A 13,259-nucleotide genomic window follows, 5' to 3' on the forward strand; every position below is an offset into this window, starting at 1 on the left:
TTCAATGGTATTACCATCGCCGAATCCCCCACCATCAACATCCTGGGGGTCACCATTGACCAGAAACTTAACTGGACCAGCCACATAAATACTGTGGTTACAAGAGCAGGTCAGAGGCTGGGTATTCTGTGGCAAGTGACTCACTGCTGACTCCCCAAAGCCTTTCCACCATCTACAAGGCACAAGTCAGGAGTGTGATGGAATACTCTCCACTTGCTTGGATGAGTGCAGCTCCAACAACACTCAAGAAGCTCGACACCATCCAAGATAAAGCAGCCCTCTTGATTGGAACCCCATCCACCACCCTAAACATTCACTCCCTTCACCACCGGCGCACAGTGGCTGCAGTGTGTACCATCCACAGGATGCACTGCAGCAACTCGCCAAGGCTTCTTCGACAGCACCTCCCAAACCCGTGACCTCTACCACCTAGAAGGACAAGAGCAGCAGGCACATGGGAACAACACCACCTGCACGTTCCCCTCCAAGTAACACACCATCCCGACTTGGAAATATATTGCCGTTCCTTCATCGTCGCTGGGTCAAAATCCTGGAACTCCCTTCCTAACAGCACTGTGGGAGAACCGTCACCACACGGACTGCAGCGGTTCAAGAAGGCGGCTCACCACCACCTTCTCAAGGGCAATTAGGGATGGGCCATAAATGCCAGCGACACCCACATCCCATGAACGAATAAAAAAAAAAGGAACAGAGAGATCTGGGGGTATATGTACACAAATTGTCAAAGGTGGCAGGGCAGGTTGAGAAAGTGGTTAAAAAAGCATACGGGATCCTTGGCTTTATAAATAGAGTCATAGAATACAGAAGCATGGCAGTCATGATGAACCTTTTTCAAACACTGCTTTGGCCACAACTGGAGTATTGTGTCCAGTTTTGGACACCGCACTTTAGGAGGAGATTTGATAGAGGTATTCAAAATCATGAAGGGTCTCGATAGAGAGAAACTGTTCCCAATGGCGGGAGGGTGAAGAACCAGAGGACATAGATTTAAGGTGAGTGACATGAGGAAAATCTTTTTTACACAAAGGGAAGTTTATAAGATATTAAGGGGAACAGATAGGGTGGATAGAGAGAAACTATTTCCGCTGGTTGGGGATTCTTGGAATAGGGGGCACAGTCTAAAAATTAAAGCCAGACCTTTCAGGCGTTAGATTAGTAAACACTTCTACACACAAAGGGTAGTAGAAGTTAGGAACTCTCTTCCGCAAACGACAATTGATGCTCGCTCAATTGCTCATTTTAAATCTGAGATAGATAGCTTTTTGCCAACCAAAGGTATTAAGGGATATGGGCCAAAGGAAGGAGAAAATGAAGTTAGATCTCAGATCAGCCATGATCTTATCAAATGGCAGAGCAGGCTCGAGGGGCTGAATGGCTTTCCCCTGTTCCTATGTACACAGCGAGTAGTTAGGATCTGGAATGCACTGCCAGAAGGGTTGTGGAGGCATATTCAATCATGGCCTTCAAAATGGAACTGGATAAGTACTTGAAAGGCAAAAATTTGCAGGACCACAGGGATATGGCAGGGGAGTGAGACTTGCTGGATTGCTCTTGCCTAGAGCCGGCATGGACTTGATGGGCTGAATGGCCTCCTTCCCTGTGCTGTAACCTTCTCTGATTCTATGAAAAGAGGAGCTAGTTGAGATACTGGATGGGCTAAAAATTGATCAAGAGGAGGTACTAGAAAGGCTGGTTGTACTTAAAGTAGATAAGTCACCCGGTCCGGATGGGATGCATCCGTGGTTGCTGAGGGAAGTAAGGGTGGAAATTGCAGAGGTGCTGGCTATAATCTTCCAATCCTCCTTAGATATGGAGTTTGTGCCAGGGGGCTAGAGAATTGCAAATGTTATAGCCGCTTTCAAAAGAGGGTGTAAGGATAATCCCAGCAACTGCAGGCCAGTCAGTTTGACCTTGGTGGTGGAGAAGCTTTTAGAAATGATAATCCAAGACAAAATTTGTAGTTACTTGGACAAGAATGGGTTAATTTGTCAAAGGTAAATCATGTTTAACTAACTTGATAGAGTTTTTTGATGAGGTAACAGAGAGGGATGATGAGGGCAGTGCAGTTGATGTTGTGTATAAAGATTTCAAAAGGCATTCGATAAAGTGCCACATAATAGGCTTGTCAGCAAAATTGAAGCCCATGGAATAAAAGGTGCAGTGGCAGCAAGTGTATGAAATTTGTTAAGTGACAGGAAACAGAGTGTAGTGGTGAATGGTTGTTTTTTGGACTGGAGGAAGGTATACAATGGTGTTCCCCAGGAATCAGTACTAGGGCCACTGCTTTTTTTGATAATATATAAATGACTTGGACTTGGGTGTACAGGGCACAATTTCCATATTTGCAGATGACACAAAACTTGGAAGTGTAGTAAACAGCGAGGAGGATAGTAATAGATTTCAAGAGGACACAGACAGGCTGGTGGAATGGGCAGAACCATGGCAGATGAAATTTAACACAGGGAAGTGCAAAATGATTTGTTTTGGCAGGAAGAATGAGGAGAGGCAATATAAACTAAATGGTACAATTCTAAAGGGGGTGCAGGAACATAGAGACCTGGGGTTATATGTGCACACATCTTTGAAGGTGGCAGGACAGGTTGAGAAAGCAGTTTAAAAAAAAGATATGGCTTTATAAATAGAGGCATAGAGTACAAAAGCAAGGAAGTTATTTTGAACCTTTATAAATCACTGGTTCGGCCACAACTGGAGTATTGTATCCACTTCTGGGCACGACATTTTAGGAAGATGTGAAGGCCTTAGATGGGGTGCAGAAGAGATTTGCTGGATTGGTTTCAGAGATGTGGGACTTCAGTTACGTGGATAGACTGGAGAAGCTGGGGTTGTTCTCCTTGGAACAGAGAAGGTTAAGACAAGATTTGATAGAGGTATTCAAAATCATGAAGGGTTTAGATAGAGTAAATAAAGAGAAACTGTTCCCATTGGCAGAAGGGTCGAGAACCAGAGGACACAGATTTAAGGTGATTGGCAAAAGAACCAAGGACGACACGAGGAATAACATTTTCACACAGTGAGTGGCTATGATCTGGAATGTGCTGCCTGAAGATGGTGGATCCAGATTCAATCATGGCTTTCAAAAAGGAATTGGATAAATACTTGAAGGCAAAAAATTTGCAGGGCTACGGGGAAAGAGTGGGCGAATGGGACTAACTGGATTGCTCTTACAAAGAGCTGGCAAGTGCTCTGGGCCGAATGGCCACCTTCTGTGGGGTAACCATTCTATGAATCTATGATTTTATGAAAAGACTAACGTAAGTATTTCAAAATGAATTATTTTAGGAGTAAAGCTTTTTCTCTTATCACAGCATCATTTAAACAATCTCAAGTCATCGTCCTATTCTACCACCACCTTTTGTTGAGAGATTTGTAAAGGAATATGTATGGAACTGGGTACTGAACATTTGGTTCTTATCTCCTGTTGCCATCTCAACCCATTAAAAAAAAATCTTGTATAATAGATTCCTTCCAAAAAAATAAACAAGTATTTTGAATATTGTGATTGAAAAGGACCAACTGAACTCCTGTGACTTTCTTTGACAGGTGATAGAGATGATTGGATTGACACACTTCTCAGCGCATTAAAATCGCAGTCTGATGCCCTTTCACAATTGAATACTCGATGTGCTGTTACATCTGATAAATTTGGGTGTCTTGAGCTAAAGGGCTACAAAGCTCGAATTTATGTTGTATTGAGAGGCAACAAAGTATGGCTTTATAAAAGTGAGCAGGTAAGACTAAGCATTTTGGGCTATTTCTATACTTGTAATTCACCACATCAATTAGTCAGTCAATTCCACATGGCCAGTATAGTTCACTGGACTCGGAAACAAAATGGTGTCAAGTGTTACTGTTCTATATGATGTTGAGCAGGTGGTTCTCTGGATAACTGTTCTTGGTGTACTTGATAATTTTAAGGAGATCAACCCAGGGATCATGTGGTTGTACTTGGAGACACTTCTACTCTGATGGTCTAAATGAACATCTGGTTAACCCGTGCCCAGGGATTTGATGTGTAGCATGCCCAAAATAGCACAGAATCATAGAAAGGTTACAGCACAGAAGGAGGCCATTCGGCCTATTGAGTCTACGCCGGCTCTATGCACGAGCAATCCAGCTAGTCCCACTCCCCCGTCCTATCCCCGTAGCCCTGCACATTTTTTCGTTTCAAGTACTTATCCCGTTCCCTTTTGAAGGCCATGATTGCGACTGCCTCCACCACCCCTTCGGGCAGTGCATTCCAGATCCCAACCACTCGCTGCGTGTAAAAGTTTTTCCTCGTCACCTTTGGTTCTTTTGCCAATCACCTTAAATCTATGCCCTCTGGTTCTTGACCCTCCCGCCAACGGGAACAGTTTCTCTCTATCTACTCTGCCTAGACCCTTCATAATTTTGAATACCCCTATCAAATCTCCTCTCAACCATCTCTGTTCCAAGGAGAACAATCCCAGCTTCTCCAGTCTATCCATGTAATTTAAGTCCCTCATCCCTGGAATTATTTAGGAAATCTCCTCTGCACCCTCTCTAAGGCCTTCACATCCTTCCTAAAGTGCGGTGCCCAGAACTGGACACAATACTCCAGTTATGGCCAAACCAGTGTTTTATAAAGGTTCATCAAGACTTCCTTGCTTTTGTACTCTATGCCTCTATTTATAAAGCCCAGGATCCCGTATGCTTTTTTAACCGCTTTCTCAACCTCCCCTGCCACCTTCAACGATTTGTGCACCAGATCCCTCTGTTCCTCTACCCCTTTTAGAATTGTGCCCTCTAGTTATATTGCCTTTGTTTGATCAGTTTGTTGGGAATGGATCATTATTAACCAATTGACAGATGGTAACATTTGCAATATGCTGGGCTTTTTCAAGTCATTAAAATATGATTTTTACAGATGATGTGTGTCCTAAAGGTTGAAGGTTGTTGTGTTTTTCTATTTCTTCTGTTTGGTTACACTCGAGCGTAGATTAAGAGTGTATAAAACATTAAATACATTTGTTGCTACTTTTCTGACGCCACATTGATTCAGTGAAATGAAGAATGAACAACACAATGTACCAATGGCTTTTAACCACATGTGGTTTAAGTACAGCAATTAAGTTGATGCTATTCACATTAGTCTGTTCCTTATCTTCACCTTGACCTCTGACAGTGCAGTAATTTTCTGCATTAACTGCAACTTATTGCACAGTAAAATTGGTGAGCAAGTGGATACATGTTCATGACATGGCTTTCAGTGCCAGTTTTATATCTACTAAGTGCAGGTGTGGTTGCTTTTCTTCATTCTTATTTCTTTGTTTTCAGTTTATTTCCCTCCCTCCTCCCTGCCCCCCATTACATCATGTCACATGCCATTCCCTGGCCAAGAGGAGGAGGAGGAGGAGGAGGAGACAACACTTGCTAGTCAGCATCTGCCTTTGCAGGCTTGAATTCAGTTTCTGTCATTACCCCTTCCTCCTTCCTTTGTTCAGTTGCTCGCAACTAAGATGTCTGAGATTGGGAACTTGCTGGTTATGAAATGAAATTTACCCTTTGTGGTAACGTGTTGGGCACTAGATTGCTATACCATTGGTACCACTGTGATACCTGTGATTGTCTTTTTTCCTTACTATTTTGCCCTTGAAGTTTGTACTGACCCCAGGACAGGAGGGACTTGTCAGTCTTCTGTGTGAGAGGTATACAACTTGACCAGTTTACAACACTGCCTCCATTCAGGAGCGATGCGAAGATGTAGACTAATTGTATTGTAGCAAACGTGTAGTTGTTTTGTTTTGTAAGTTATTTTTCATATTTGTCTTCATTTTCTCTTGGCATACACTGTTGCTGAGCAAGAGTGACAAAGCTCTGCTGTTGTTATTTGGGGGTGCGTAAGAATGACCCAGGGTGACTCTCCCTTATTGTTTCTCCATGTTTTTTATTCGGTCATGGGATGTGAGCGTCACTGGCAAGGCCAGCATTTATTGCCCATCCCTAATTGCCCTTGAGAAGGTGGTGGTGAGCCGCATTCTTGAACCGCTGCAGTCCATGTGATGAAGGTTATCTCGCAGTGCTGTTAGGAAGGGAGTTCCAGGATTTTGACCCAGCGACGATGAAGGAACGGCGATATATTTCCAAGTCAGGATGGTGTGTGAATTGGAGGGGAACGTGCAGGTGGTGTTGCTCCCATGTGCCTGCTGCCCTTGTCCTTCTAGGTGGTAGAGGCCGTGGGTTTGGGAGGTGCTGTCAAAGAAGCCTTGGGGAGTTGCTGCAGTGCATCCTGTGAATGGTACACATTACAGCCATGGTGCACCAGTGGTGGAGGGACTGAATGTTTAGGGTGGTGGATGGGGTACCAATCAAGCGGGCTGCTTTGTCCTGGATGGTCGAGCTTCTTGAGTGTTGTTGGAGCTGCACTCATCCAGGCAAGTGGAGAGTATTCCATCACACTCCTGACTTGTGCCTTGTAGATGGTGGAAAGGCTTTGGGGAGTCAGAAGGTGAGTCACTCGCCACAGAATACCCAGCCTCTGACTTGCTCTTGTAACCACAGTATTTATGTGGCTGGTCCAGTTAAGTTTCTGGTCAATGGTGACCCCCAGGATGTTAATAGTGGGGGATTCGGTGATGGTAATGCCATTGTACGTCAAGGGGAGGTGGTTATACTCTCTCTTGTTGGAGATGGTCATTGCCTGGCACTTGTCTGTCGCGAATGTTACTTGCCACTTATCAGCCCAAGCCTGGGTGTTGTCCAGGTCTTGCTGCATGCGGGCTCGGACTGCTTCATTATTTGAGGTGTTGCGAATGAAACTGAACACTGTGCAATCATCAGTGAACATCCCCATTTCTGACCTTATGATGGAGGGAAGGTCATTGATGAAGCAGCTGAAGATGGTTGAACCTAGGACACTGCCCTGAGGAAGTCCTGCAGCAATGCCCTGGGGCTGAGATGATTGGCCTCCAACAACCACTACCATCTTCCTTTGTGCTAGGTATGACTCCAGCCACTGGAGAGTTTTCCCTCTGATTCCCATTGACTTCAGTTTTACTTGGGCTCCTTGGTGCCACACACAGTCAAATGCTGCCTTGATGTCAAGGGCAGTCACTCTCACCTTACCTCTGGAATTCAGCTCTTTTGTCCGTGTTTGGACCAAGGCTGTAATGAGGTCTGGAGCAGAGTGGTCCAGGCGGTACCCAAACTGAGCATCGGTGAGCAGGTTATTGGTGAGTAAGTGCCGCTTGATAGCACTGCCGATGACACCTTCCATCATTTTGCTGATGATTGAGAGTAGACTAATGGGGTGGTAATTGGCCAGATTGGATTTGTCCTGCTTTTTGTGGACAGGACATACCTGGGCAATTTTCCACATTGTCGGGTAGATGCCGGTGTTGTTGCTGTATTGGGACAGTTTGGCTAGAGGTGCAGCTAGTTCTGAAGCACATATCTTCAGCACGACAGCCGGGATGTTGTTGGGGCCCATAGTCTTTGCTGTATCCAGTGCACTCAGCCGTTTCTTGATATCACGTGGAGTGAATTGAATTGGCTGAAGATTGGCTTCTGTGATGGTGAGGATATCGGTGGGAGGACGAGTTGGATCATCCACTCGGCACTTCTGGCTGAAGATGGTCGCAAACGCTTCAGCCTTGTCTTTTGCACTCACATGCTGGACTCTGCCATCATTGAGGATGTGGATGTTTACGGAGCCTCCTCCTCCCGTTAGTTGTTTAATTGTCCACCACCATTCAAGACTGGATGTGGCAGGACTGCAGAGCTTTGATCTGATCCGTTGATTGTGGGATCGCTTAACTCTGTCCAAAGCACGTTGCTTCCGCTGTTTAGCATGGATGTCGTCCTGTGTTGTAGCTTCACCATGTTGGCACCTCATTTTTAGGTGCTGCTCCTGGCATGCTCTTGGCATATCTTCTACACTCCTCATTGAACCAGGGTTGATCCCCTGGCTTGTTGGTAATGGTGGAGTGAGGAATATGCCGGGCCATGAGGTTAGAGGTTGTTTTGGAATACAATTCTGCTACTGCTGATGGCCCACAGCGCCTCATAGATGCCCAGTTTTGAGCTGCTGGATCCATTCTGAATCTATCCCATTTAGCACGGTGGTAGTGCCACGCAACACATTTGGATGGTGTCCTCAGCGTGAAGATGGGACTTCGTCTCCACAAGGACTGTGCGGTGGTCACTCCTACCAATATTGTCATGGACAGATACATCTGCGACAGGTAGATTGGTGAGGACGAGGTCATTAGGTTTTTCTGTCGTGTTTCTTGGCTCACCACTTGCTGCAGGCCCAGTCTGGCAGCTATGTCCTTCAGGACTCGGCCAGCTCAGTCAGTAGTGGTGCTACCGAGCCACTCTTGGTGATGGACATTGAAGTCCCCCACCCAGAGTACGTTCTGTGCCCTTGCTACCCTCAGTGCTTCCTCCAAGTGGTGCTCAACATGGAGGAGGACTGATCCATCAGCTAACGGTGTGCAGTAGGTGGTAATCAACAGGAGGTTTCCTTGCCCATGTTTGACCTGATGCCATGAGATTTCATGGGGTTGGGAGTCAATGTTGTGGACTCCCAGGGCCACTCCCTCCTGAGCCCCTAAGTCTCTCAGCTCCTATTTTAAGGTTTTACCATTTTGTCTCCTTCCTCCCAAATATGAAAGTAAATGACAACCTAGATGGGCAGAATTACCTTTTTAAAAAAAAATTCAAACTTGTTCATTATTGATTTGTTTAAAAAAATCTTCTTATTAAGCATTTGGAACATATGTCATTTCACTCTCTTGCTTCTGCTGTCTGTACTGCTGCATCTATGAGGGTAGTACAATTGGGACATTGGACTAATGAATGACTGCTGGTGGTGGTGCTCTTGATGAAGCAACCGCAAACATTTGAAACTTGGTCAGCTGAACAGTGTCAGGAAAATGCGATGGGCTGAATGGTTATATTTGAAAGGAAATGCTAACTGTTAATGTTTTTATTTTAAAGGATTTTAAAAGTGGAATTGGTATTACAATTGTCAACACAAATGTGGCTACTGTCAAAGATGTTGATCGTAAGGGTTTTGAATTGTCTACTCCATTCCGAAACTTCAGGTAAAGTCTTTTGAAGCTATACAGATGTTGACTTAGATTTCATCGCTCTATCTGTTATGCAGTCCAATGAAGCTAATGTTAATAGTCTATTCTTCTGAGGGGATATGGTATTCTTTTCAGATTGGGATCCAAACTCTTACTGTGCATGATGGAGAGAAATGAAAGGAAGAACTTGCATTTATACAGGGTATTTTACGACCTCAGGTCTTCCCAAAGCACTTCACAGCCGATGAAGTACTTTTTGAAGTGTAGTCACTGTCATAACTTAGGGAAATGCGGCAGCAAGTATGCACACAGTAAGGCCCCACAAACAGCATTGAGATAAGTGATCAGATAATCTCTTTTAGTGTTGTTGGTTGAGGGATAAATATTGACCAGGACACTGGGAGAACTTACCTGCTCCTTTTCGAATAGTGCCGTGGGATCTTTTGTGTTCACATCCGAAAGATGGCACCTTGGACAGTGTAGCATTCCCTCGGTACTGCACTGAAGTGTCAGTCAAGATTATGTGCTCAATTATTTGGAGTGGGGCTTGAGTCCCCTGAGCCAGGGCTGACAGAGAACTTTACAACTAGCTATGATATAATTAACCTGGGAGTGCTTGATGCTGATACAGGGTGCTCAAAATTAAAGCAGGGTTCTGTTCCAAAATGAAACCATCTTTCAACTTGATGAACACAACTTTTCACCCCAAAATAAACACATTTTTAAAAAAATGTCCTAACCACACAATGCAATTCCATTACTTTTTGTTAGTGCCTTAGGCCCCTATAAATTTTAATCTACTGATATCACAAATGATTATTATCTACATCGTTTCACACAGCTGAAAACATACAAATCTTCATTTACCTGAATTTCAGTTGTACTTTTGCATTAATGCTGGGGTGGAAATAGCTTTCATAGCACAGTAACAAAAAAAACTGTTGGAGGAGCAATATAATTATTTCAGGAAAAAAATGAACTGGGGCTAAGATAGCTAAGAACTCCTGAAGCGTTAAAGTCCAGGGTATGTGGATAAAAATATGCTTAACAAAAATATATATGCATGGGACTGTGTGACACTTGTACTCTTCTCACTGTTGAAGTGATATGCATCATGGGGTTTGAGGCTTCAGTTCCAATTGTAACACAAATATAATTGTACAGCTCTATAAAGTTAATAGAAACTGCCCATAATTTCCAGAGCTGTGAACTAGAACTGGATATTGTGAATAACCTACTTTCCTCCCCCCCAACCCCCATGGGTACAGCAGCAAAGTGTGATATTAAAAACTACATGAAACTAACTGTTCATGCAACATCGGTTGGTTAAATTTTTTAATATTTCACCTCTTGACACTAGAGCAAATGATTGCTTAATAAAGTTGACAGTTATATTTCTTAAACAAGTAGTTTTTTTTAAACAAGTGTGTAGATTACAGAATTTACAATCTTCCCTCCTCACAACCCAGTTCAGAACCTTATTCTGTTCTACTATTCAATCCTTCATTCATCAAAAACATGGGCCTGTATTGGCAATATACCGTTTCTATTCTTTACAAAGTACATAAAATTTCCTGATTTTTTTTTTAGAAAAAAAGCAAGAGGTGATCAGTAGTGTATAGTAACTATACAACATTACCATCTCTACCACAGACAGATGGAACAAAATTAATAAAAACAAGAGAAGATGGGGAACTGTGGGACTGCTTAATTAACACGCTAAACATGCTCAGTGGCACAGTTCATTATGGAAATGTGTTTCCTTCACAACAACTACCCTTGAGACCAGTGCACTAAGGTTCTGCAATCCTTTTGGGCTCAATAACATGTGCAATAAGAGTGAAACTTGTTACTGCAGACTTCTACCAGTATTTGCAATGGGCTAGATACAGCTAACTGAACTAAATTTCTAGATGTAAATTCCACATAAATATATAAATTTGCTTCCTCAAATACTGACAGTCCATCTTTTAATATCTGAAGCATTTAATTTATAATTATTCTGTGACTATGAAATACATAAGATTGCTGTGTAATCTCATAGAAGAATAGAAACAACATATTGCCACTATAGACTTTTTTTTAATGAATGCAACACTTTTAAAATATTTGTTCTTGGGATGTGAGATATGGTGAGAGAGGAGAATTTATCACCCAACCCTAGTTTCCCTGAAGGCACGAAGAGTCAACCATGTAGTGTGGGGCTAGACTCACCTGTACATCAGACCAGGTAAAGGTGGCATGCTCCCTGACCTGAAGGACATTAGTGAACCAGTTGAATTATTACAACAATTCTGCAACTTTCATGGTCATTTCTGGTGCCTTTTACTATGGAAATTGGGGTCCTATGATGTAAATAGGACCCGGATTGCCATTTTGGGTCGGAACTTACACGGGTGATGGAACCGAAGAGGCTCGCCAAAGGTAAGTGTTGAATTATTTTCATGGGCCCGGGACTGTCAAAAATAATCTGGGCCGCTGCCGCCCCGGAACCCACACCCTCCACAATCGTGACCCCCTCTCTGCAACTTACCTTCCTGGCGGCCGCCCCAGCCAATCTAGAGGTCTCAATCTGGCGAGCTGCATACTGGCACACCTGTTCGGTATCCCGCAGCTTGCCTCCCAGATTTAAATGAGGCTGGGCCCTCAAAATCACAGGGGCCTCTTCGGCACCGTAATGGGCAGCCGACCAGCCGCTCCGCCAGTTGGTTGCTCAAAAGTCAAAATCGACCCCTTTGAGAAATCTACTTTGCTTACAGTAATTTTTTTGTTGTCAGGGAGAGTCATTCATCCAGGTTAAGAAATCAATTAAAGGCCTTTAATGTTTGTTGCTTCAATAGTTTGGGTTACAGGAGAGCACTGCCAGGCAATACAGTATTAAACCCAGTTCAGTTATCTCAATGGCACTGTAGGAGACTCATGAAAACATGGGTCTACAATTCTGTCAGAATAAGAGACTGGTTTTAACTATAGTATGTAAGCCAGAATTTGGACTTTGCTCTTCCGTGACCAAACTTTCGAAACACCTTAAGAGTAACCTGAGTCTGGGTATCTGCTGACCTTTTCCGACTACGTTGCAAGAAATTTCTACATTGTTTGCATGATAACACATTGTTCTGCACTTTGAGCGTTAACATTTCTTTCCTATTACATGGTAAGCTTATTTTGAGGTGTGTATGAGCAGGTTATAACTGCTATTGGTTGGGGGAGTGGACATGACAGTAAGGGGAGAGTTGGGCACGCGTGTCAAAAATGAGGTATTTTTGTCTAGATTTTGGTTTGGTGGCTGCCCTTATAAAATCCAACTATTGTGCTTAGTTTAACATCTTCTTAGAGCCAAAGTCTTGCACCAGTGTTGTGAAATTTGTTGTTATAGCCTACCTGGTGGCAGACTTGAGAGGCAGTCCAATGCAGAATTTTCAAATATATACAGATTTTGTGACTGATTCAGTTTCTATTTAGCTGATAGTTCCTTTTTGAATTTGAGTAGCTAGTTTTTGAGTAGCAAGTCCTAGTAATTACTTCCTGGGATGAAGAAAGAGAGCGATTCTGGGCAATAGTTGGCAGGTGGAAAATCCTATGAAACGGACAGTTCAAACATCCCGGAGAAACCAAAAGGAGGTTTGAAAATCTTAGAAGAGGCAGATTGATAATCCTGAAAGAAGAGCGAAATATGGCATGTATTTAAAGGGTTAGCTCTGTTAGAGTTATTGGAAGGAACTTTCAAGGTTAGCAGGGGCGTCAAACGGGTGGTGGCGGATCCGCCACCCTTTTTACACCCCGCCCGATTTTGCTTTGCATTGACTGCAGTGGGAAGGAAAATTGGGCGGGGTGTAAAATGGATGGCTGACCCGTTGCCACTCGTTTCCTGCCCATTTCCCATCGGCTGGAACCGTTAAAAGTCCATGATCTTTTTATTATTTTGTCTACTTACAATTATGTAAAATACCTTCTACTGCAAATATTGAACTATTAATATACATATCATTGTTGCGTTATGTGCTTGTTCATTATTTTACAACATTTGTTTCATATTTTAAACCTTAAGTGAGGTCATTTATAATGCTCTGCTGCTTTTAAAGATTGAAGTGAGATCCAGTGGAGGCATAAGATAGTCCAGTATCTGCCAGCAATTACCAAATAGCATTTTCTGTTTGTTACCAAAAG

The 13,259-nt window shown here is 43.3% G+C and overlaps 1 protein-coding gene across 1 annotated transcript in view; it reads left to right on the forward strand.

Annotated features, from left to right (window-relative positions):
- arap2 (ArfGAP with RhoGAP domain, ankyrin repeat and PH domain 2) overlaps nt 1–13,259 on the forward strand; it is a 332,431-nt gene that overhangs the window by 151,580 nt on the left and 167,592 nt on the right. Inside the window, exons 9-10 of the mRNA XM_067988973.1 lie at nt 3,583–3,770; nt 9,001–9,107. Coding sequence (XP_067845074.1) covers nt 3,583–3,770; nt 9,001–9,107 — 295 coding nt within the window. The remainder of the gene's footprint in view (nt 1–3,582; nt 3,771–9,000; nt 9,108–13,259) is intronic.

The sequence above is a fragment of the Heptranchias perlo genome, chromosome 1, assembly GCF_035084215.1.
Source record: "Heptranchias perlo isolate sHepPer1 chromosome 1, sHepPer1.hap1, whole genome shotgun sequence".
Classification (NCBI taxonomy): domain Eukaryota; kingdom Metazoa; phylum Chordata; class Chondrichthyes; order Hexanchiformes; family Hexanchidae; genus Heptranchias; species Heptranchias perlo.